The 26,103-nt window shown below is 42.3% G+C and overlaps 2 protein-coding genes and 1 long non-coding RNA gene across 5 annotated transcripts in view; 2 read left to right on the forward strand and 1 right to left on the reverse strand.

The window, feature by feature from the left end:
• LOC119893696 (nuclear factor of activated T-cells, cytoplasmic 3-like) overlaps positions 1 to 10,196 on the forward strand; it is an 11,963-nt gene extending 1,767 nt beyond the window's left edge. The window contains exons 2-3 of the mRNA XM_038706016.1: positions 1,530 to 2,355; positions 9,488 to 10,196. Coding sequence (XP_038561944.1) covers positions 1,530 to 2,355; positions 9,488 to 9,624 — 963 coding nt within the window. The 3' untranslated portion in view covers positions 9,625 to 10,196. The remainder of the gene's footprint in view (positions 1 to 1,529; positions 2,356 to 9,487) is intronic.
• pdcd2l (programmed cell death 2-like) lies at positions 9,881 to 14,476 on the reverse strand. 2 transcript variants are annotated; one of them, XM_038706558.1, is made up of 2 exons: positions 13,813 to 14,476; positions 9,881 to 12,247 (listed from the first exon to the last, which is right to left on the reverse strand). In XM_038706558.1, the coding sequence occupies exons 1-2, from the start codon at positions 14,273 to 14,275 to the stop codon at positions 11,643 to 11,645; spliced, it is 1,068 nt and encodes a 355-aa protein (XP_038562486.1). In that variant the 5' UTR covers positions 14,276 to 14,476; the 3' UTR covers positions 9,881 to 11,642. The 2 variants fall into 2 exon arrangements, with proteins under 2 accessions (XP_038562486.1, XP_038562485.1); XM_038706557.1 differs by having other exon boundaries at positions 9,881 to 12,250.
• A 175-nt stretch (positions 14,477 to 14,651) lies between these two features.
• LOC119894071 lies at positions 14,652 to 25,719 on the forward strand. Of its 2 annotated transcripts, none has more exons than XR_005442865.1 (5): positions 14,652 to 16,007; positions 21,652 to 21,768; positions 22,663 to 22,749; positions 22,978 to 23,104; positions 24,337 to 25,719. It is a non-coding gene; the product is annotated as an uncharacterized LOC119894071 (long non-coding RNA). The 2 variants fall into 2 exon arrangements; XR_005442864.1 differs by lacking the exon at positions 14,652 to 16,007 and adding an exon at positions 19,037 to 19,100.
• The last annotated feature ends 384 nt before the right edge of the window (positions 25,720 to 26,103 follow it).

The following is a 26,103-nucleotide window of genomic DNA, read 5'->3' on the forward strand; positions in this document are numbered from 1 at the left end:
GCGTTTTCGAATTCGCCTTTTTAGTCTGGACAGGAGGTGCAAACGTAGCAAAGTAGACTGCGAAGCAAGCGCCCACGAAAACATTCTCCTCGGAGACAATAAAGTTTATCTTGGATCTTAGAGAAGATCTTGTCTTCACTGATCTCACTTCTTGTCAATGTCAGTTATGTGTTGGTACTTAAACCGAAGTCGAGGATCTGAATGTGTATTCACGGCTGTCAGTGGGAGGGTGACGCTGCTGCTCGGTGTGCAGATAAGCAACTGTTACAACACATCCACCCCAACGACAAGGTGATGTCCGAGTGGAGTCTTTGTCAGCGTGCTGTGGACTCAAAAACGGATTATTGCTGCTTTACCACAGTGACTTCAAGTGAAATGCTTCTTTTAATGTGATGTTCTGTTATGCAATGAGCATTCAGATCAAATATCCACCTCGCAGGGTCCATCTCACAGAAATTCGCGCTACTTTTTGGGGGCATTTAAACTTCACTTAAGATGGCGATGAGGATTCCCCCGAGAGGAAGTACAAACAGGAAGTCAACGAGAGCTTGCTAAAACCACGAGTCTGAGTCTGAGTGTGTCTGAGGCCATGACATCACTGAATATAGTAAATTGTAGTAAATTTTGTTACTTGGATGTGAGTGTGGCTCTTTCATTACATTTAAGGGCCAACGTGATCAAAGTGTATTTCTGCTCAGATTCTTTTCTTCAGATTTGGCAAATTTTGGCATGCCACAAAAGGCAAGACAGGTTTATCTGTACAGCACATTTCAATTCAAAGTTCTTCACATAAAACAGAAAAGCAACAAAGGGAAATTGAAAAAATAAAACACACATTATAAAAACAGGATAAAAGAGGACAGTAAAAGTTACCAATCTACAGCTTTAATTTAATGAAAGGCAGAAAAGTCTTCAGTCTGAATTTAAAAGAACTGACAGTTTCAGCAGACCTGCAGTTATCTGGGAGTTTGTTCCAGATATACGGAGCATAATAACTGAACGCTGCTTCTCCTTGTTTAGTTTTGACTCTGGGGACAGAAAGCAGACCTGATCCCAGACGACCTGAGAGGTCTGGATGGTTCGTAACGAAGCAGAAATGTATTTGGCCCTAAACCATTTAGTGCTTTATAAACAGCAGGATTTTGAAATCAATTCTTTGACAGACAGGAAGCCAATGTAAAGACCTCAGAACTGGAGTGATGTGATCCACCTTTTTGGTCTTGGTGAGGACTCGAGCAGCAGCGTTCTGAATCAGCTGCAGCTGTCTGGATTTCTTAGGGTAAAGAAGCCACTGTCATTCAGGCCAAAGCTAGAAAACCCGCAAGTGTTTGCAGAGTTGGAAACAGCCTTTAGATTCAGCCACGAGACACGTTTCGCCTGCAGGTGTGACTTTGGGGGTCAGTTTAATAAAAGGCCCGCAGTGTACCGTGGTCTCTGCCGACCCAGTGGCTCAAACGGATTCATTTCAAAGATCACGGCTGTGATAAATACAGACTGTGTTTCTGAGACTGGTTTTTGGGTTTCTGTAGTTTCCTTCATGTCTCTGTGTCTCTGTCTTTCAGTCCAGCATCGTGGTGGAGGTTCCTCCTTACAATAAGAAGACCACGGATCCGGTTCAAGTCCAGTTTTACGTCTCAAACGGGAGGAAAAGAAGAAGTCTAACACAGAACTTCACCTACCTGCCTGCAGTCCGACGTCACCTCCCTGCTGAGGTCAAACAGGAGCGCTGGGAGGCGGACCACAATCCACCTGGCTTCAGTCCGGCCTCCTGCCAGGTGCCCTCCCATGACCAAGTACTCGGCCCAGACGTGGTTTATTATGATTCCTGTGACGTCCCGGTGCATCGCGGTCCTCCTTCCCAGAACGTGCCTCGTCTTCATCACCCCCCTCCCTCCTCTGTCCCCCTGCAGACCCCCTCAATGTTTCTTCCCACGTCCTCAATCCCTCTTCACACCTCCGCCTCGCAGACCTCCTCTGTCCCCCATCAGATCTTGATTCCTCTTCAGGCCTCTTCTGTCCCCCATCAGACCTTCACCATCCCGCCTCAGACCTCCTCCCTCCCTCCCCAGACCGCCTCAGTCTCTCCACAGATCTCTCCTCAAATCTCCGCGATGCCTCCCCAGGCTTCTTCGGCGCCCCTTCAGACCTTCACCGTCCCCCTTTCCACATCCTCTGGTGGACCTCAGAGGGAACACTTTCCATCTCAGAGTTCCTCAAGAGCCTTTGTGACCCCTGCTGACCCCCAGAAGGACACTCTGCTCTCTAGCCCAGGAGAGGCGCAGAGCATCAAGCAGGAGCCTGAAGACCGGCCAAATCTGGGATCCCTGGGCCTCCAGGAGATCACTCTGGATGATGGTAGGAGGCTGGACACATTTATTAATTAACAATCCCCTGTAGGCTTGAAACGTGGATCTGAAAAGTTTGTAGCTTCGTTCTCATGGAGGGCAGGAGCTGTAATCAGCTCGGATTATAATAAGATATAAATAAAAATATAGCTAGAAAAACCACAAAGCAGGTGCCCCCATGTTCACAGAAAGGGGCATAGATCCCCTGAATGTCAAGCTACTCTCCTCCTCTATGGCTGAAACAAGCCTTTAATGTGGTCACAGGATTAAAACTAGACCCTTTACAGTCCACATCAACCCTGGTCCAGACCAGTCAGCCCGGTCTGTCCGTATTGGTCTTGTTATCAGTGATGGAAGCCACTTTTCTTCTGCCACAGCAAAACACTGTGGAGATGCGTGTATAGGTTTTTAGCTTTTCTGCCTTTTCCCCTTGATCACACATGGAATAATAAGTTGAGTCGTGCCCGTCTGACACCTTCCACTAGAGTTGAGTCTTAAATCAATGACTACTAAGTAATTCAAAATGTTTTCACATCAACTTCAAATTCTCAAACTGCACTAACAATATTATTGTCAGTGTGGATTTATATCAGTTTGCCCTTTTTTGACAATCGACAGTGACGAGATACACAGGAAAGCGAGGTGAAGTCTCATTCTGCAGCGTTATCAGTGTTATCGCCCCATCAGATGTGATGGGGGAGGAGCAGGTTTCCTGTCAGCACAGCAAAGATTTGGTGATTTCTGATCCAGGGCTGCATCAAAGGACTTGATTTCAATTTGACTTCTTAAGTACATACTGTAAAATACTATAATAATAAATACAACACGACAGTCATATGGAGCCAGGAACAGTGCTTACTGGGCAATTTTATTTATTTATACATTTATTTAAAAGCACACGGCACATCTTAATGAACACAACAGCTTTTTAGCAATGTAAATGTGCCAGAATTAGCCCGAAGGACAGTTTCCATCTGTCGTCCCCGGCAGGTCGTCTCAAGGTACAAAAATAACACAAGTTTCCAAACAGGGTGCATCTAGTGCGGGACCCCACAACAGGGTGAGAGGGAAGGTGCCCCACTAAAGTGCAAAATTATCAGTGTTTCCCAGAGGATTCTGTCAGACTATGGTGGGGGGACATGGACCCTCTAGGGGGGGTCCGGGAGGCCTTTTTTTAAAGTTAAGTGCATTTATTTGGTGCGCTTTAAAAGCAAAATAAAGAGTCTAGATCTATGAAGAACTTTGTTGTGCCCTAGTAAACAATTTCATCATAAACACACTGTATAGATATAAATGGTGATGAAACGGCAAAAAAGTCAACTTTATTTAATGTAATTTAATCATTTAAAGTTTCTCCAGCAACCCTAAATCAAAGAGTTTCCCTAAAATTTTATTTTACTTTTAATGGACACATGTAACATGTTAAATACTTCCTGTGAATATAATCCCATTAATCTTATTTCCATCCTGTATACGTTGTGTTAACACCTTATTTTGAAAACCGGACTTTGTCGCATGTGTATCCTCGTGCAACATTCACCAACTCCGACACAATTTGATAAATCATATTGTATTTTGTGTTCGTATTGCGTACAATTACGACTTAAAAGCCTCTCTTCAGGTAAAATGACATAATAAATAATAATAAAGCTGCTAACCCTGCCGGTCAGCTCGCCATGCTCCTTTTCACTGATTTACCATAAAGGCTCTAATACATGTGCAATTTAGCCGCTAGCTTGATCACAAAAGAGTGACCGTGGAAACACTCGAACGTTACCGTGATTACCTCCAAAGGAAAGTGCCTTGATTCAGTCGGGTGCCAAAAAATGTGTGAGTGCGCGAGTTTACAGCAGCCAGCGGCGCAAAAGACAACGTTAGAAATCTTTAATGTTAATACATTTTTGGTTCATTTTCAAAATATGGTGAAACAAATTAGACTGTGGCGGGCCGCCATCCTGGGAGCTGGATCTCAGACTCCCATAATCCACATCAGTGGTCTGTGAGTGGCCCTCGTGAGGTGTGTGTCTGTCTGCACTTGCTCTGTGATGTGATAATAATAGCCGTGTCTGCTTGTTGCTGGTCTGAATGATGCAGATGGGGGTTAAATTAGTTGGCGGGCAGCAGCTGTTGTCAGGTCTTTGACCCTCCCGCCTGGACCCCCCCCCCACGCCGCCTTTCAGCTTGACTTTGACCTCAGCAGCCTGATCTAGTGCTGCTGGAGAAATGTCAGCCTCGTCAGCTAACCAGCGTTAGTGCAGCAGTTTTAATGGATATTACTGATTATTGCTGCTCCTGATGCTGATTTGGTGATTTGAAGTCTAAAGGTTTCGTCACAGTCTCCCCTCTCACAGGTTGAACATATGTCCAGGTCACCTAACGAGTGACTCTTCTTTCTCAAATAGTTTTATTAGTTTATCTGAGTCCTGAAGAGATCCGATTAAAAATGAAAGTCTGAAAAGTAAAGATAATTTTATGTAGCAGAACAAAATATTTCCTTCAACTTTTACAGTCTAAACAAGAAGAGCACTCTGAGAGCAGAGACCTCCAATAGTCCAGTTTTATATGACGTGCAAATCTGCAAGTGCAATCACAAATATGTCTGGATTTTAGTCCAAAACTATTGGAATATGTTAAATATTTTTGTGGCCAGCTGAATTAGATTAGATTCAACAAGTACACGAAACGAAATGCCGTTTGCGTCTAACCAGAAGTGCAAACAGAGGAGGCAGAAACTTTACAAGCATTAAGTACATGTGTCCAAGTGGAATGTTTAGATGTGCAAAACATGTGGCAAATGTAAATGTGCAGTGGAAAACTTACAAGTATAATGTATGTTCAAGTGGGGTACATAGTGTGCGGGTGCATCTCTCAGTGGCATTCTGAATTTGCAATCGTTGCAAATTGAAGGAGCAGGGCAGCATGTGCAACTGAGATGCAGGGATAGCAGCAGTGAGGTTCCCGTGGTTAGATATGTGACTGTAGTGATTGAAAAAAGCAAGTACAGTGGCGGCGCTAAATGTGCAATGAGGGCAAGTTTAAGCATGTGCAGATGAAATGCAGAATTAGCAGCACTGACACGTACCTGTAGACAACTGAAACCTTCCTTATGACACTGGTAGGTGGAGAGAAACTGTTCCTGAGCCTTTGGTGCGAGAACGGAGAGGCCTGCACGGCCTGCCTGATTGGAAAAGGGCAAAGAGATTGTGGCTTGGATGTGAAGGGTCCCTGGTGATGCCGTACGCAGCGACCGCTTGCGCTGGAGGTCTTCTGTGGCCGGGAGCCCGTGAAGTGCTGGGTGGTTTTCACCGTCTGTTGTAGGGTCTTCCGGTCGGCTACAAAGCAACCGCTAAACCACATTGTGGCACAGATAGTCAGAATCAGTTGTAGTGAATCATCTCAGCTGCGCATTTATTTTGTACTTTGCTCATGTCAAAATCCAAAAATCCAGAATAATCCGGAAATATCACATCCCTGATTGCTTATTTCTTAGATACCTGCTGCATTTGTTTGTACAGAGATGTTTGAAGATGTTTTGCTGTAAGTTTAGTCACGGCACACTTTTCACTTTATTTTTTCACTTTCACCTCCCTTTGAATTAAGTTTTGACACCTTGATTTTTTTCTGTTTTGTATATTTGTTGTGTATCCTGAGTTTGGAAACACTTTATTCAACTACAGTTGTTTGTTTTAATGTGCTATAAAAATAAATTGGAACTTGACCTTGAACTTGACCTTGAACAGGTTCTTGCATGCGCCAATGCCCTTCACTTAGCAGTGTAATTAATTTGTTCACCCTGGGGTTCTTCCTTGGCCCCTGCTACAGCCTTCCACCAAGTTTCACGAAAATCAGACCAATAATGTTTCCACAAAAACATGACCTCCTTGGCGGCGGTAACAAATGTGAGTCTGCAGCCATGCTGGCGGCTAACATCAACATGCTAACATGCTGATGTTTACCATGCTAACAATTGCTACTTAGCACTAAACATAAGGTGCACAAAGGAATGTCAGTAGTTCTGCAGGTATTTTGTCATAAACCAAAGTGTTGGACGAATTTCATTGTTGACCTGATGATGGCGCTAGATGAAAAGTCATCTGGAGGGGAAGATTTATGGTTGAACCAGATTTCATGTCAATCCATCCAACAGTCGAGACATTTCACTAAGCACTAACCAGTGAAGCTTCTGGAGACTAACGGTTGTATTTCAGTTTGGGAGGAAAGTCAACATCCAAAAAACTAACAACCAAATTTAGCCCAGTTTCAAACAAAAACAGCAGATCACCATCCACAGTTACTATTATCACTAATCCTACAGAGGCTACTTCAACAGGTACTGTTACTACCAATATTACTGTGTGGGAAACAGTTGATAAAGCAGCTTACTGCTTCGTTAACGCTCCAAAGTGTCATATTTAGGAAAATCTACTGAAAGAAATACAATATGAGATCCATAACTGTGTTTTCAGTGGTGTGTAAAGACCTGACATAATGAACCGTTGTGATTTTATTACCTTAGAATGAGACATTTCCATCTACGGACACCGCAGGTCCTCTTACATGGAGGTCGTAATGTTGCACCGCCACGTTTCTACAGTAGCCCAAACCGACAAACTGCTCTACAGAGCGCGTTTCCTCACTACGCTGAATACGTCTGAAGAAGAAGAAGTCGACTAGTTTATTAGAAGGAAGAAAAGAAGTGAAATTAAACAAATGGAGCGACAGAGCGTGTCGGCCAACCTAACTTCTCCTGCACGCTGGCAAAGGGAGGGGGGAGCGGGGACTGAGCCGTTGGTTGCAATTAGCAGCTCTCACCACTAGATGCCGCTAAAACCTCCACACTGAACCTTCAAATGACTATTATACTATATTTACCACCGTCACGTTCTGCTAAATGAGCAGATTTGAATTTCCAGGTGGAAACAATTCTCTGCTAACATTATAATTTTAGTTTATGATGCTTCTTAAAACGACACGCTGCTCATGTTTTACAGTATCACTATAGTAGGGTGACCGGACGCCCCCGTCATTTACGTGGTTATAGGCGGTAATAGAAGCCTGTTGTTGCTGATGGATCATGTGTTTGGTGGGCGTGTGTCTAATATACATATTTGGAAAACGGACTGTAGCCTATAATTAACATGACTTACTGTTGAGTTATATATAAAATAAAGATATGATCTCTTTTGCAATTATCCTTATTACTCTACATTATTTAACTGGCTGTGTGCCGACCAGTCCAGTCCTTTTTACCTGTTGAAATACCTTTAAATGGCCAAAACAACCCATAAAAAGCCGTATTCCACTTGCCAGAAAGGGATTGCAGCCTCTAGGCTACTTATTGACTGAAAGCTCGTTTCTGCCTCAAAATGACTTGATTTCGTTCAGAAGAGTTATATTTGACAGATTATAAAACCTAAATTGTCCCCCGTTTTTATTGTATGCATGTATAATGTATACATACCTGTTTTATCTGTATATTGTCTCAGCTTTCCAGAAAGACTGAGGGAGGGCTGTACGAGGAGAACACTGTACATTCAAAACTAAAGCTCGTAGAACAGAAACTAATACAGAGTCAAACCAGGAGACTTGAAGTCTCTGGTCTTGAACGTGGAAACGAGAGAGAAAGAGGGAGTCTTGGGGGGAGAGTGCAGGAAGAAGGCCCTGGAGGTCCAGGTCCTGGAAGTCTTGCTTGGTCCTTGAAAGGGGAGTTTGATCTTTGAGAATGTGATGAGAAAGACTTAGAATTGAATCTGTATGTATATTTTGAAGCTGCCGGTCTGGATCCAGACATGCTGATGAAGTTCAAAGGGCAACAAGCTGGTGAGGAGCTTCAGGTTTCACAGCGGAGCTATGTTTAGACTGAACGGAGCAGAGATGGTGCCATTTGCTGGCCTGCAGACTCAGCAGCTTCACTGCCGTTACTAATAATAATCAACGGTTCTCTCCTCCATGTGTCACACGCTGAAGTACCGGTTTATGATGCGGAGTCACTTCCTAGTGATCGATCGGTTAGTCAGTAATCAGAAGAAGCGGCCAGAACACGTCGCGGGGCTTAAAGACAGTTTCTCTCTTTTACAGCCGAACACAAACCTGTTGAGGTAAATTCATCAGGCACGGAGCGTCATCACAAGTTGTTTCGGAGGACACCAGCTGCTCCCTCCTGTGGCCCAACAACACACTATCTAGGTATTTGTTTCCACCGTGTTGATCACCGTGCAGCTTCTACACCAGCAGAGACGTGTGATGATGCAACGTGAACATCCGAATACATCATGGATTGAAACACTCCAGTCGATTTATCATTCAGTCCGTAAAATGTCAAGAGTGATGTCGACCACACCGCTGGTACTACTACTGTAGTAATATTACTATGCTTTACTTAATACTGCCTCCAACCCTGTTTGGAAAACAGTTCACCAAGTGACTTTCTGCTTTTATTAAATGACTGTAGAAAGAAATAAAAGTGAGCCAGATCCTACTGTTTGCTCACGTAGCCTCAAAGGCAAATTCAAAACCTCTCGACGTTGAAACTGGGAACTAAAACACACAAAATCTATCTAGAAAGCAAAAGTGAAGAATCAGCTGCTGGATGTATTTTTGAGGCTTTCCCAGCATGCACTGGGCAAGAAGCAGGGGACAATGTGGACGGGTCTGAAGCCTTCAAGCTTCGTTATTCTAACCAGCGTAAAAGTGGAATTTGGGGTAACACTGAAACACTTGTTCTGAACGTTTCCATCATGTTTCCAAACATCACTCAGGATTCAGAGAAAGTCCTGCAGCGATCATTAAGGATGATTCATTTAGCCGATATCTGGGATTTTTAAAATAATCTGCGTTGCCGACATCTGCAGACGGCGTCATCAGTGAGTCAGCGACACGTTTCTCCTCCATGACAGCAGCTCTAATCTAACGTATAGTTAGACTGAAGAGAATAAAGCAGCTGAATGACGTCTGAAACTGAAGTCTGCTTCGGTTTCATTCATTTTTACAATAATGGAATTATACTTGACTGTCCTTTGTTTTGATATCGGCATTAAATATCGACCATCAGCTGCTTTTTAAATATCGGCTCCGGCCTTTGATAAACCGCTAAATCAAAACTTTATAAATAATCCTGTCGTTTGCTTCTGTCTTTGTTGCAGTGAATGAAATTATCGACCGAGACATCTGCAGCCTGAGCAGCGGCGCCCAGCCCGACCAGTTTGAACAGTATCAGCGGTACGACTGGGAGCACAAGTCCGGCGACGCTGCCTCGCCGTTCAGCGGAGACCCTCAGTAGCTCCTCAGGAGACGGCCGCAGCGCTTCTTCTTCTTCTGCTGCTGCTGGACAAAACCAACCCGACGGTCACGTTTGCACCAAACTGATCTTCAAAGTGCCTGAACACCAACCAGCCGCCACTGGCGAGTCCGCGGCCTCGTCTCATCAGGGTCAGAGAACGGTTTCCTCGTCAGTCTCAGGAATTTTTTTCCACTGACAAACCAAAGATTTTGTAGCTTTTCACGAGCGAATTGGAAGAAAATCCAACAAAAAGGGCTGTGATTAAAGACTTTAATGTCACGCAGTCACAACAATCATCACAGACGCTGAAGTCACACAACTGTGAGAACATCCTGTCGTTATCTGTTGGCCAATTAATTAAGAAATCTATTTTTGATACTCTGGATCTGGTCCAGTAAAAAACCAAAGTCCTTCAGCTGATCATTTACATTTTTATAGCTTTCACTCTGTACGGTTTACATTTCCTACGCCGACTTTCATAAATGCTGTTCGACCTGAGCTCTTCTTGGTGTGAAGCTTAAGACACTGAATGGTAGAAATGTATCGTGAAGTAAAAAGAAAGGAAAACATTGGATTGTTCTGTGTCCTGATACTTGATTTCATGAACGCTGAGTGACAGATTTTCTCTTTTCTCCTCATGCAGCACGATATTAAAGGCACTTTCACTTCTCAGAGCAGAAACGTTTCATTAGAGGGAGGCCAAAGGTCAGAGCAGCCAACATTAGGCAGCTGCAGGAATGTTATTAAAGGGTAAATCCGCTGTAAATCGCACTGCGGCTGCACGTGTGCAAGTTTTAAAGTCACGCTGACAACATTAAGCACGTGTTCTCCATGTAACCACGAGCTGTAGCGAGAACATGCCACTGCTCTATTTTAGGTGAAACTACCCTTTGAAGTGCTTTAACATTTAATCGTGGGCAGATCATCTTTCCTTCTTCTGGCATCTTTCTCTAGAACCAGGAGCATTTTCTGAGCTCTCTGGCAGACCTGCTGCAGACTGCGAGGTCTCCTCCTGCAGCAAGAAACATTTCAACTCTCAGGCATCATAGTTCACTATATGCTGATTTGAGACGCACCGTGTTTGATCACTTTTACACTTTGAAGAGTGGCGAACAGCGAACAGTGTTTCAGGTCTGCTGTTACTCCTTTAACCTTTATTTATTCAGGGGAGCTTCGAGCCTCTAGCCGTGTTTCCATCAACGGGTTTTAATGCGCATTTCGAAGCATCGCGTTAGAAAAGGTTGATGCAAAAAATAGAGTTTTTGTGCTCGCTTGAGGTGGTTTTTGTGGAAAAAGAGTAAATGCTCTAAACGGGAGATGGAAACACTTTTTCCGAGTAAGTTCTGATGTAGCGAACTCGTAACTCTGTGGCCTTCAGGTTCATGCGACTGGTTTTGTTTCTGGTTTCTACTACTACTTCTTTATTACAGCCACGTGTAATGTCAACTACTGACGTAACTACGCTCGCCGTAGTTACTGTTTCACCTCTGAACACAGCCGCCATCACTAAACTGCACCTGTAACCACACCCAGCAGTGATGTCACAGTGTCCTGGAGTACACGCTGACATCACTGCAGCAAAGTGACTATTAAACCATCGGAGGTCTGCTGTTCTCAGCTCACACCGACTTCTGCTGAACTGAAAAGATTGAAAAACATCTGGAGCTGCTTTGGAAATAAAAGCTGTCCAACTCTTTTCTGAAGATCATTTTCCAGGTCATCCAGCTGCCATGACAGACCGGGATCACGTCACGTCGAGTTCCTCGCTGCGGAGGATGTACAACGATTTAAAGCAAGTTGATGAGAAAACTTTCATTTATAACCAGAACTAACGGCCACAGCGAGCAGCGACTCATATTTACTAATATATTCCAAAGACTGGAAAGCCTGGAAAACAGCTGACTAGTTTTCCAGGCTTTCCAGGACGCGTGTGCATCCACAAGCTCATGCGTTTTCCTTTTTTAATGATCGTTTTTTCTGTTTTAATTATCACAGCTCGGACCCGTTAACCTGCTCGGTCATTTAAAGAGCTGCTGGTCCGGGTCCGTCTGAACGAAGCAGAACTCGTCCACAGCTGATCCTGATCCTGCCGTCCAGCAGCTGGTTTTGCAGGTATAAACCAGCACCGTCCCAAACTCCAGCTCCGACTCAGCGCCGCCGTCCTTCCGCCGCAGCAGACTGACCAGAGCCGGCATCAGCTGCAGCTCAAACGTCCTGGATCCTCCGCAGGAGCCGCACGCCGGAACCACCTGAGCCATGTTGGACGGCGGCTCGGAGATGAAGAGCGGTTTGCCGCCGCGACAGTACCTCAGGATCTGCTGAGGACAGAGCGAGATCTCCTTCATGAACCTGGAGAAGACTGCATCTCCGTGCCGGGCTTTCGTCTTCTCGTACTTCTCCTGCCCGCCGCCGTCCTCGCCGCCCTCCAGCTCCACCACCGCCACTCCTTCTCTCCTCTCGTACTCCCTCAGCAGCTCCTCAGCGTGCTGCAGGTCGACTTCCTCTCCGCCCAGATCCGACTCCTCCGCCACACCGATGAAGAACGGACGGAGGACGGGGACGCCCTGCTGCGAGTCTCCCAAACTGAGATCCCGAAGCTGGCTGCTGACGTCGGCCTCTCCGGCTGCTGGGCGGAAAAATAAATCAAATTCAGCTGGTGTCCAAATAATTCTGGGAAAGAACTTGATTAAATGAGATCAGACAGACGAGGACCCGCGAACTCTGCAGACAACGGGACGGCTTTGACGAGCTGAGTGCAGATAAAGACTTTACGAGCCCGCTTTAATAAATCTGAGCCAACCAAGCGCTTCCTAGATGTTGAAGTCGTTCTTACGCATGAATGATTTCTGACTAGTTAGTAATTAGCATTAAGAAATGAGAGACTAGGGAGAGCGGGGTGATCTGAGCTGAGCCACCCCGTGTTTCTCAGCAACCATCGAACAAATTTGGTCATATGAACACATATTTTTGAAGAGTTATTCACTTTACTCTCTTAAAGGCGATGAGCACATTTAAGATCAAAAAACTGCTTTTTACCATTCAAAGTGATTTTTTTAATGTTCAAGGAGTCGTGATTCTTTTGTCTGAACATTTACAGACAGGTTTGAAATAATCTTACATGTGTTTGAGCTTTAGGAAGTGACAATATGAGGCTATACTGTTAGTTCTTCAACTGCTGGATGACACAAGTTTGTTAAAAAGGCAGGACGGGGTGATTTGAGCCTGAAGACCTGGGGGAAGATGAGCCAGATGTTTAACTGTAATTTGACATTGTATTTTTATGCATCAGCGAAATGATGTGACATTATGCATTTTAGAGCAGAAACCATCATGTCAAGCTTCTATGAATGGAAGACAGACGGGATTCAACTCTCGCAAACGGAAGTGCATTCATCAGGTGATACATGACGATCAGCAGGACGGCTTTAAAGCGATACATCGATATGAAACAAATGGCTGCCATGTTTCACTGCTAAATGCAATTAAATGTTGGGACCTGGCGTTTGAGTTCGCCTGATGAAATGACCTTGATGTCACCGACCCCCATGTTACCCCTCGTATGGGCCAAGCTGAGAGTCCACTTTTGTTGGAAAGCCAACAGTTTATTTCAGATCTAAATTGATTTTCCCCGGGACGCACCACATCCTAAAATACATGTACATATTTTAGTTGGAGACATTACTGTCATGTCCTCACTTTAAACACACCTCAAGTAAAAACCGGCTCAACTCACTCGCTCTCCTCCAACTACCAAGGATTTAATGATAGGAAACAAACTGCAGAAATGAAACCGTTGGAACTGGAATTAACTGTAGTGAAAAGCTATCTGATACAAGAACATCTGAAATTATAATGAATAACATTAGCCCTAAACAAACCGCAGTGGTGAATAGTTCAGTAACAACTGTGAATAGTTACAAATATCCTAAAAAATAATACAACTAATTTGCAGGCAGATATTTGCCAATAAAATGTAACCTATGAATACTGTATATTAACACCATGCAAAAAACTAAACTTATTATTTAATTTTATAATATCATAGGCTACTAATACCCTCATTTGTACTAGTTCTGGGGTCCACATGAGAACAACATTGTTTTATTTTCACTTCAAACACTGATATTAATTATTTATAAATCTTCAAGCAGCTTAAATGTTGAATTAAATCATATTGCTCAACCCTACCCTCTGCTTCAGGAGCTGCTGCCTCCTCTTGAACCTCCTTCGCACCTCCTCCTCCACCCCCCTCCTCCATCCCCCAGTCATCAGCGGTGTCACACCAGTCGGTGGCCGACAGAGGAGGCCCCCGCGCCGGGTTGGGCCCCTGCGCTGCCGCCGCCGCCTCCAGGCCCTGAGAGCGGAGCACCCTCCAACAGTCCGACCTGCCGCTGCACTCGGCCCCTGGGCACGCGAACAGGTGGAGGGTCCTGTGGTAAGGGGAGGCCTCCAGGGGGCAGTACACCTGCACCACGTGGACTAACGGGGCTGCGCAGCGGCCGCACCGCGGATGCTGCCGGGAGACGCCCGGTACGCAGTCCGGCTGACCCCCGACTTTGTTGGTCAGATACGAGGACCGGTGCCTTTTAGGGTCCAGCTCTCCGTCGCACAGCCCGATCAGCGTAACCAGCTCGTGAGCGCGTGAAGCCATCTCTCTGTCACGTGGTGCCTCAGGTCCGTCACCAAAACATCCCCGCGCGCTGGAATCAAAAGACACTTGGACCGTTTTAAATACGGTTGATGAAAGAAAATGTATTAATAAATCTACACGACACGCACGTAAGAAGACGCTAAAAACGTGAACATTATACTTTAGATTTGTGAAGTAGAGCGATAAACGTTCCTACCGGACCGGAAACCAACGGGCAAAAACAGCGACGTCATATCCGTTCAAGCGATTTTATTTTCAAAATAAAAGTGCTTGTTTTAAAAACGATCCTCATTCAGTAAAAATTGAAACACTCATTTTATGTTTGGTAATACATTAAAACACTAAAACCACCCTTTATTTCTGGAAGTAATGTTCCCTGATACAGAGTACAAATATACATTATGCAGTCCAGAGCTGTAAAAGAAGAAAAACACCTTAAATCAATTAGTTTTTATTTTCTCTTTTTTACCAACCAATAAAATGTAAAGATGCCTTCATATCTATCTACAGTTGGGATATTTTGTCAATTCTTAAAATCTGGAACTTTCCCCCTTTGCCATCTTCGCTGGCAGAGTATGTAGACAAGAACTAAATAAACACATACAAGGAATTTGACTGTTTCTTGTTTGCTCTAAATGTACTTACACAAAAATAGAAATAAGCACAGCAAAGATAAACATAAATATTTTGCTATTATGTACACACAAGTAGGTAAAAGAGGTGATACATACATATAAATAAACAATGCATCAATGGACAACAATTTGTGTCTTTGTACAAGTGAGGCTCTTTCTTTAAATTGCAAACAAATCAACTGTTGTATAAAACTCTGAATTCCTCTTGTTCTTGCCCCAAAACACGTTTTTAGGTAAAAATAATAAGAAACTTTACCAACTGGAACATGGATTTTCTAAGTCAATAATTTCATACTGCTACAAAAATTACATATTGGTTTAGGAATAAGAGTAAAACGTTTAAACAAAGTTTTAAAAAACCTTTTATGTGTGGAGAAATTCCTCTTATTCAGACTGACTTTGGCTCTGTGTAAATAAAGTTTTGTTTTTTCATTTATGAACCGTCCCATCCAATATATCTCAACAGTTTTTTTTTGGTAAGTAATTTCTATTTTCTAGTTTAATGAAATCAAACTCTTCCTTTAAACTTTTTTACAAACTGAACCAACACGAAGAGGAAGATCCTGGTAAGATAACTTTTATTATTATTTATTTTAAGATTTAAAAAAAAATCATATTATGGGACTTTATATCTAAATATGAATATCTATAAATAAATTAAATATATTTATATATCTTTGTTACAGTCGATGTGTTTTTGTTTTACATTAAGTGTTTAGGAGTTTTATTCTGAAAAAGAAAACATCAGCGTCATATTGCGTTGCTTCCGGGAGTGACGCTGATGTTTATGATGTAGCGCAGGCGCTGATTGTTTGTTTGGCGACATGTGAGAGATTTAAAGAGTGAAAACGGAGTTAGATTTTAGTGAACATGCTCGTTAAATGTCAGATACACCAGCTTGTCTAACGTCACACTCGTGACAGTGACGTTAGACTGAGAAGGAAGAAAAACGCATCACTAATTATCCTCCGTGTGAAACTGCTGTTCTCCTTCCTGGAGCGGGTTCCGTGGCCCCCCGGTCCGCAGCTGCAGGATCAGCAGGGACCGGATCTCTGGCTGCAGGCGTTCTGCTGCTGACTGGCTGCCTCTTTGTTTGGGTGAGTGTGTGTTGAACCTGCTCGTGCTGCAACGATTAATCGGACTGTCGTCGACTGTTAAATTAATCGGCAACTATATGTATGATCTGTTTGAGTCACATTTTACAGACAATTTCTGCGATTCCAGCTTCTTAAAATTTAATGTATATTTTCTGGTTTCTTTATAATAATAATAATATTAATAATAAAAAGCTTTATTTATAGAGCAGTTTACAAGGTAAAGCAAGGAAACACTTAAGAAATTAAAATACAGTTCAAAGAAAGTGAAAAGAGTTCACTGACTCAGCCAATGACAGTAATAAGACATTTGATCTTCGGCTTTGGGAAACTCTGGTTGACATTTTAGACCAAACACAACTGGAAAATAATCACAATGAAAATAATCGTTAGTTGCAGCCCTAAGTCTGTGGTTTGTAGCCAGTGAAAGTCGCGACATCTCAGATGTGAGGATTTGCTGCTTTTCTCTGTTTAATGTCATTTTATCCTGAATACCTTTTTTGGCTCAGGCAACTTGTGATTATTAAGATTATTCTGACTGTCTGTTTTATAATTTTGACTTTTTATCTCATAATTCTGACTTTCTATTTTATAATTTTGACTTTTTATCTCATAATTCTGACTGTCTGTTCTATAATTTTTACTTTTTATCTCATTTTGACTTAACACCAACATTTTTAAGTTTTCATTAAATTTTTATTTGTCAGAAATGGGGTTTCACTTAAATGTGAATATGATAAACATGAAGTTTAAACACATCGTCCATCCCTAACTGGATTTATTCATAATGTGATTGATTGTTAGCTTCACCCACAGCCACACAAGACTTAAACCTAAATACGGTTTTACATTAACAAACTTTACATCAGGAAATGATCTGATAACAGAATAATAAGATGTAAAGAAGAGAAGACCTGTAGCTGGTTAATGAGGCCCCAAGAGTTTACTCACGCTGATGATGTTATGAATCAAAGAAGCAAGCAAGTCCTCCCATCTGTGAAGCTCTAAACCAGCGACTGATTATTTGCTCCCCTGGTTGTTACTGATTGGCCCTGATGAACATTTAATTATGCATGAAGAAGGGCAGGAGTTACATTCTTAAACCAGGCGAGAAAACCTCATTGAAATCATGTCTTAAGACTTCAAGAAGAAAGCTGTGTTATATACTCACTTTATCCTACTCCAATATTTCATAAGCACGATTCATGGTGGGACATCAGAAACATGTGCAGCTCATCTGTGTGGTCGGCACACTAGTGGGAGAAGAAGAGAGGACAATAATTAAGTTCTGCCCGTAAAATAAAAACAATCTAATAAAAAAACTTAGCCTGGATAGTAAAAATAGAAAAAGTCATAAATGAGAATATTTTTTTCAAAATGAAAACCTGGATAATTAAAAATTTCAAGTCAAAATTCTGAGGTAAAAAGTCTAAATGAGAATTTAAAAAGTCATTATGAGGGAAAAGAAGTCATAATTATACAGCAGATAAAAATACTTCATTTGCTTGCTTCACATGGGATTGTACTAAGCAAACACAGCTGAAAGGGTTTTTAGCAAAAGGCTTAAGCAAGTGAAGAATTTCGTCTGTTGTACGGCATGTTTAAAGTAGTCTGCAGTGTACTCAAATATCAACCATGAAATTAAAACACAGAGACAAAACTACAGGAATAACAGTCAGTAATGTTTTAGATCTAGACTTTTTATACAATGTGTTTATTAACTGTTTTTACCTTTAACATGTTAAACATCTAACACATAACATCTGCATTTAATGCCCAGTCTGGAATGGCTGCTGTGAGTGTTGCAAACCAGCAGATGTCGCTGTGTTTGCTAAAGCTTCAAATGTTTTTCAGCACCAATAGAAAGAAAGGTTCATAAGACCAACCTGCCCTTTGCTTGGACGTGGTAAAACATGAAAGCTGTGGACGGTGCTCCTCAGTCCATCTAGAATAAAATATTAAGAGAGAATCTCCCGTTTACAGTAGCAGTGTTGAAAAAAGAGAGGAAAGCCCCAAAACCTTATAATAGCTTTTATGTCCATACACACAAATGCACAGGGGACACTGGACGACCGGACGGCCGGACGACCGGACGACGCTCCACGGTTCCTCTGCATTTCTTGGTTTTGCCTCAGAAGAGTTTTCTATTGGATCAAGGTGCGGGGATTGGGCTGGCCACTCCATTACGTTGATCCTGTTGGTCTGGAACCACGATGCTGCTCGCTTACTGGTGTGTTTGGGGTCGCTGTCTTGTTGAAACAACCGTTTCATTTCCTCTTCAGCATAAGGCCCCATGACCTCATCGAGTCTTCTGATGTCTTCAAACTGGTCCATGATCCCTGGTTTGCGATCAACAGGCCCGATGCCGCAGGATGACAAACATCCCCGCACGCCACCGCACGCCTCCGCACGCCGCCGCAGTGGACTGTAGGGGGGTCGTCTGCGGCCCCATAGACCCCAAAAAGAACAATCTTGCCTCTTTAGGTCAGTCGACGCGTTCTTTGGCGAACCTCTTCAGCACGTGTCGTGGGACTTTGCGGGGGCTTCACGTAGGCGTCTTCTAATTGTTGCAGCGCTTACAGGAAACGTTCGACCCTCTGATCTCCCTGGAGCTGATCTTTTTCCGGCTTTGGGTGGTAGTTTCCCTTTTCTTCCACGTCTTTCTGGTTTTGAGATCATTTTCTGCACTTCTTTATATTTTCTTCCCTCTCCAATCAACTTTTGAATCAAAGTACGCTGTTCTTCTGAACAACGTCTGGAACGAGCCATTTTTCTCCGACGATCAGAGAGAAATGCACGACAACCAGCCTGTGCGACATTTGCAGCCTTCGTCCTTAAATAAAGGCGTCCTGTTTGACACCACTAATTAAAATCCACACTGCTATTATTATTTTGAACTTTCAATTAATGATTCAGTTACAGACTCTGCAACATGCATGCAGTGACTGCTGAGTCGGTTGGTTTTCTGTTACTCTACTTCACCTACTAGTGACTTATTTGCCATGTAGGAATCTAATTTGTACCAAAAACAGTGATTGGTCTGGTTAGTGATTCCTCCATCTCCTGGTTCAGCTCTGCAAGGACTGCTTTGAATATGTAAGGCTAAACCACACACAGCAGTATCTGATGATCACTGCGTTTATGTGTTTTAAAATCACTTCATGTTATCCAGACGAGCTGCTGAACATGTTGGTGCTGGTTCTGATAGAAAGGGCTCAGAACAGACAGTGGAGTCAAAGCAGGAAAAGGAAGACCTACTTTATGAATATTGAATAATGTTACGGCTGATTGGTGTAATTTTAAGCTATATTTGAACGTAATGCTTGTTGTTTAAGAAGTCTAGAGCGTCTCTGGCCCCTCCTCAAACCTTACGTGGTCATTACACCCCTCCAGACCAGTTATATGTAATAGATGAACGAGATATTACAAACTGAATCAATTTTAGCATTTAAATTTTTACATTTAAAGTTTCACAAAAAATAACAGTTAGGATGTGGTCTTTGCACCAAAGCAAAGGTGTTCCTTCATCTGTAGGCCGGGGCGTCTCTGCAGCACCTCGGTGCTTCAGTTACAATGCAGCTGCTGCCATTTGGCCGCATTGCAATCTGATTATTTGTTCAGCTTTATTACTGATGATGAAGCTGCTGGTGGAGGTAAAACTTTGTCCAGAAGATGGCGCCACAGAAAAGGCCAGAACCAAAGGAAGTACCGAAAAGATGGTAAACCAACTAATCATTTAAATTAAAGGTGTTTCTTCCTTTTGTGTACAAAGGGGGGAAAATGTCTTTTGTTCTAAAACAACCCAGAAGGCTGTTTAGATTTAAACTGTTCAGCAGCGACCCGGGACTGCTGGGCAGCACTGAAACACATACGACCAAAAAACACAAGTTACAGCAACTGAAAATAAGTGTAATATTTAATAAATACAATCAAATACTTCATTTACAATTTAAATTCAGATTCATGAAAATATAACTTGGTTAAAATAACTGAGAAGAAGAATTCAAACTATGTATTTCTCCAAAGTCATGTAGACGGAGGTTAAATATAGTGTTGTAGTACTCGAGACCGGCCTTAAGGCCACTTTTTGATGGTCTCGTCTCGGACATTGAGGACTCGGGATTTTATTTCAAGACCAGTCAAGACCATATCAATAAATTGCTATTTGTAACAGAATATTGTTGTTGCCTCCCAGATCCCTATCTTTTATTTTTTTTTCCTTTATTGCAATTCAAAAGCAGGTACAAAGTGCAAACATAGACCAGTGGTTAATATATAAATAAAATAAAAAGAAAGAAAGTAATCAGCTGTTACATATATGAGAGTCTTTAAGGCTTTGGGGTTTGAAGAGTGCTGAATAGTTTGTATGTGTTGTTGCAATTCACCCATAAATACTTTAAATAAAGGTTTGCTAAAATAATGAAGAGATTAATGAGATAATGTTGTTTTTGTTTTAGAATGCAGACCTCATCTTTGTAGAGCAGAGAAAACTGGGCAGAAATGTTACAGCTAAGATGTTGTGCAAAGTGTCTGTTTGTTTCACAACGGAGTCAATTCATTTCTCAGTCTTTACAAATAATATTTTGTCAGGTAGCATCGATGGAGAAGTTTGAGGTCCAAACCTTTTTCCACGGGATATTTGAAACAAATCTCCCCCAGTGCCAGATCCCGATCTGCACACACACAAAAGTGGTCCTCTCCGTCAAAGAAGGTTACCGCAAATGTGCCTGTTCGTAATTACTCCTGTGTTGTTGTCTAGAGGCCGACCGATTTCTCATTTAGCAGATATCATCGGCCGATATAAGCTACCTGCAGGTACGTCTGCATCGGCGTTTATAACAGCCGATTTACGGGGATTAAAAAAGAGAAACAGAGTCATGAGTGTTGCATAGTTTGTCCACCAGATGGCAGCTCCACAGAACAGAACATCAGCTGAGCGCAGTGACCGGCTCCTGGTTGGCTTCACACCCACTCTGTCAATTACAGGACTTAAATAATAATGAGTCCCAATCCAGGTGAACCTCGTTAAGCATTCAGACGTTACACCAAAGGACTTTGCATGATACACGTTACACTCAGGGAAGTATAAAATATGTATATTAAGTGATTTTCTCAATCAAGTCCCAACATTAAGTCTCACCGCAGAGACGCAGTTTCGATCAACGTTTCAAATCAAGGAAGGAAACTCGAACCGTTTAATGAGACTTTAACTACCTGTGAAATTAAAGCATCAACTGGTTTGAGTCAGAGTCTCTTCTGGAAGGTCCGACCTTTTCGTTTCCAGCAGCGAAAAGAAAATCAAACTATTAGTCTTCAGGTTTGAAGCTGCATTTAAGAAGCATTTTATTTTTAAGATGAGAGACTTTATTGATGCCACACTGGGGAAATAAACTCAGGACATTGATATACAGGACAGGTAGTAAGACAGTGAGTATAAGAAACAACTGACTTGAATAGTTGTTATATTTTCAACTCATCCTGCAGCAAAAGTGTTTTGGGGGGAGACTGACAAAGTCTTGCTGCTAGTTCTCCGGCGTCGCCAGCGCAGTGTTTTTACCTGTGGACAGCCGAGACAGTTTCTCATTTGTTTTTATTTTTAAATGTCAGGTTTTTTTACATATAAACTCCCTCTTTTCGTCTCCCTCAGGTCTTCAGTAACATCTGGTTGTCCACGGCGAGTCTGGCGATCTTCATGCTGCTTCGTTTCCTGGTTCAGGAGGTTCAGTCGAGGATCCGCCGCCGCCACGACTACCTGCGAGACCCGGTCAGTGGATCAGAAAAATGTCCCATCACTAGTGCTGGAGCTGGAGATGCACGGCTCCTCTCTTCGTACAGTAAAGAAGCCAAGTCTCAGGCCGGTGGAAAGAAATGTTTCCTGAAGGCCAGAGTGGCCTCTTCACTGCTGAGCCGTGTTTTCTGGGTACAATTTAATGAAGCTGCCAGTTGACGACCTTCTGAAACTAAACCCTCTTTCTGTTCTGGTCAGAGCCCGTTTGCGCTGTCCTGTGAGGCGAGTAGAGCACAGCATTGTACTAGAAACTTCAGTTTGTTGGCGATTTCTGGAATAGAGTAACTTAATTTCCCAGAACGAGAACAGACGCGTTTGAAGTTCTGTGTTCCTGCACGTTCTGTAATGGAACCCACGGCCGCTGATGCTCCAGATACTCAACCAGTCTGTTGTTAAGCTGCGCTGCCATGATTGCAAAATGTTTTTCTAAAGATCAATTAGCTTTTTAAAATAACAGCCTTGGATTAGCATTAGAGCACAGGGCTGATGGCTGCTGATTACAGGCCTCTGTAGATGTTCCATCACAAATTAGCAACAACTCTTTACAACATTAACGATGTCTGTTCTCATCAATTTGATGTTTTGTTTTTTTTAATGGACAAAAAATGTGTCCAAACTTTTTATTTTACTTTTATAGGCAAGGGTAGATAAAGAACAAGAGCGGATAGAACAGGGGTCGGTGTAAAACGGCAGCTTCGTTCAGAGAGCAGTTGCTGAAGCAGCGGGAGCGAACAGGCTGAGCGTCTCGCCGCCACCTGTCGCTCGTCGTCAGAGGCTGGAACGGAAACGATCAAACAAACAAGAGCTTGACGTGATATGATGTCTGTGAAGTCAGCAAAGTCTCGCTTTAACCTGACGTCGTCTCTCCAGGTTTCCCGTAGCGTCTGCAGATGAGCTGGCAGCCGCCGACCGCGTCGACACGGTCGCCTCTTCTTCAGAAGAGCTCTGAGGAGTGTGGTAATTACAATCTGAGCGTTCATTAGTTAGTTAAGAGCTTAATGCACAAACATCTAAATAAAGGAAAAATATCTGCGACTCTAAATTATTGAGACACACAATAATAATAAAAGGATGTTTATTTTTCATGCACAAACCGCTGACTTTAGTAAGACTGATAAATACAGATTAGTTTTAGTCTCAAGTATTATTTTTAACAGAAAGTATTTTTGCTGCTGGCTCGAACAGGACACATCATGTCCGACACGCTGGATGTCCCTGAACGCCGGTGAAGGACGTGTGGAGGCCAGAGAGGCGGCCGCCGGCCCTGGAGTCGCCACTCAGCCGCACATCAACCACTTCTTCCTCTTTGATGGTGAGACATTAAAGTACATCTCTCTTAAGCTGCTTTCATCAGTTCCTCTGCTGCTCCGTTATCTTTTGTATCGGGACATTAAAGGTTTGTAGCGCCATGTTGTTCTGAGAGAACACAAGTGTTTGATGGTGAAAATAGAGACACAGCTTTACTATTCTTAGATTAAAGTTTGTCCTTTTTAGGACATCTCATCTGTGCATCAGTCCAAGTCTCAGCTGTGCTTTGATGATGGTTCCACTGTGACAGCATGTTAAAGGAAAAGTTCAGCTCTCCAATAATCAGTATTTTCTCTTCTAAAAGGGAATCTAATGACGGTGCTGTCAATATAAAACTAAAGCCAGCCGGTCATTAGCTTAGCTTAGCATAAAGACAGGAAGCAAAGGGAGACCGCTAGCCTGGCTCTGTCCAAAATTAAACCAACATCACATATAAAGCTCACTAATGAACAAGCGTCTCATTTAGTTTAATCCGTAAACAAACAGAATATCTCCCAAAAATGCTGAACTTGCAGTATTTTTGCACGCTTAAACAAACCGATGCATGTTAACACGCTGATGCTAAGCTATGTGTGATGTTAGCATATTCATGTTGCAGTGTCGTGTAATGCTCCATCCACAGGACTGTCCACCTCCGACAGTGATTAATACGTTTATTTATATTTATTGTATAACTGATTGATACTTCAGTGTTTGAGTTAAATCGATTCTGACTCCGTGAATGCAGATGTAGTGTAAAAGCTTTGAGTGGTCGAAAAGATGAGAAAGGCGCTACACAAGTACGGAGCATTTACTTTATCAAACAGGGTGTTATATTGTTAGAAGTGTGTGTAAACCAGCTGCACTGTAACAAAGAAACTTCACTAAATAACTAAATATCACCACTAAAACACCAGGTAGACTTTCAGCTTAAGGACTTCCAAATGTTATTTATGTTCTTTGCTAATAAAAAAAATATATAAAAGATTCAGTACGACATTAATGAGACTCTGAGCTTTAGAAATCTGGATGTTAAAGTTGTGTGAATGAGTAAATACAGTAGTTCTGGGTTGATAGTGAATTTTATTTGGTGTTATTTGCACAGTTAATGAAACGTAAAAACATGGACGACTAAAATTAGATTTGATCAATGAAGAAGAAAAATACAAATCTGTCTTTGAACCAAAACATTCTGGATTTGCCAGAATGTTTTATTCTTCACGTCGTACTTCAGCAGAGTGTTTCCTCTTTCGCCAGGTCTTTGAGCAGCTGGTCATACAGACGACTCCTCCGCCTGAAGACGCCGGCGAGGTGGTGGAGATCCGGTTTTCTACGTCTGAGGAGCGGCAACAGAAACGAGCAGGTGCTGAAAAATCCACTGTGGTAGATTAAGTTTACCTGTTCTCACCGATGAACACAGTCTGAAAACAATACATGAAGTTAATGTTTTACTGCCCTTTAAAGAGTTAAATACAGAATAAAATATTCTCTACAAGCTTGTAACAGCGTAGAAGGAAGGTGAAGGGAGGGCGAGAACTTTATTATTTTAGCACGTTCACAGCCTGAAGCCTTCAAAAAGAACAAAAAGTTTTTATTCTTCAAGTTTTCCTGTACACTGAAATTCTTACTTTGCTGTCCACATCAAATGCCTACAATAAAAATGAATAGAGGTATAAACATATATAAACAGCTCCACATGATATCGCTCATTCTTTAATGTCCTCACTCAGGTTTAAACACACCTGCACATTCAGTTATGTACTCAGTGTTCTAGTACATGTTGAATACTGATGCTGTTAAAGACCAAAATGTTTGTTATCAAATGCAGCGTCAGACTTTAAATTTAACAGCCTGACGGGTGGATCAGTAGATAAGAAAATGAAACCAGACATTAGCTAGAACACACTGATCTAACAAGGTGTTGTATTAGTGTATAAACCAAAGAAACATCTTTATTAGTTTATTCTTCAAAAGAGAGATTACTGTACTGGTGTTAATAAGACTTGCTGTCGAATGCTTGGTCAAACTAGTTGAATTAATTCGATGTTGGTGACTTCAGTGTAGAGCAGGCTGTTTGCTCATGGACGGGATATTAGTGATGGCTCAGTCAGTGAGTTGCTGTTGTAACGTCAGCTGACTAATCGCACATGAATTCTATGTGTGAATGTGGCAAATTCTCCTAAATCAATGGTTCAAGCAAACAAACAAATCTGCCTGAATGACGTAGTTTATTTTTCCCACTGTGAAATATCCTCCTTAGAACACATAAACAGTCTTTAGTTATCAAATTTAAAGGGCTCCTAATCAAAAATGTTTAAAACAAGGACAATATCCAGAACAAGTGAAGAAATATACGTGCAAACTTTTGTAAAATAAAAAACACAAGTATTGCTTCTGTTAAATATTATTGCATCTGTCTGTAGGTGTCAGAACTAGATTGGGAACAAACGTCAGTAAATGATACACAGTGACAGTGATTTTGCATATTTGAGCCCAAACACCTGCACTTGCACCTGGTGAGGTTTCTTTTTTCTAGATGTGCAGTTTTTAGATTTACCTTCTTCCTCCCAGGCAGAGACACGACGCAGCGATGGATTATCTATCTGCACGGTCTTATCCGTCAGAGTTACTGTACATTTAATGGACGTTTGGTTTCCGCCGGCAGTGTCTGGATTTTTAAATCTCACCTCAAAATCCATTTTTATGTTTCTCCTTTCCTGCATCGCCCCTTAGTTTTGATTTAATTCACTCTCTCGTCTTCTTTTACTGCTTTAATTCTCAATATTTGTCACAATATTACTGTTTTATTCTTTTATATTGTTATTTTTATGGCTTTCTCTAAGGTGACAATGTTTTTTATTGTATTTCCTCCTGAAAATCACCCTTCACACTTCAGAAAGTGCGGTAGAAATTCAATATTTATATTTTTTTATTGCTAGCATTACATGGCAACAGCAGCTTCAGCACCCAAGACTTTAGTTCAGCTAAAAAAGGACAGAAGCTGCATTCACGAGTCAGTAACGT

The sequence above is a fragment of the Micropterus salmoides genome, unplaced genomic scaffold, assembly GCF_014851395.1.
Source record: "Micropterus salmoides isolate LMB-PRFRI ecotype aquatic unplaced genomic scaffold, ASM1485139v1 Ms_hic_scaffold_8, whole genome shotgun sequence".
Classification (NCBI taxonomy): Eukaryota; Metazoa; Chordata; class Actinopteri; order Centrarchiformes; family Centrarchidae; genus Micropterus; species Micropterus salmoides.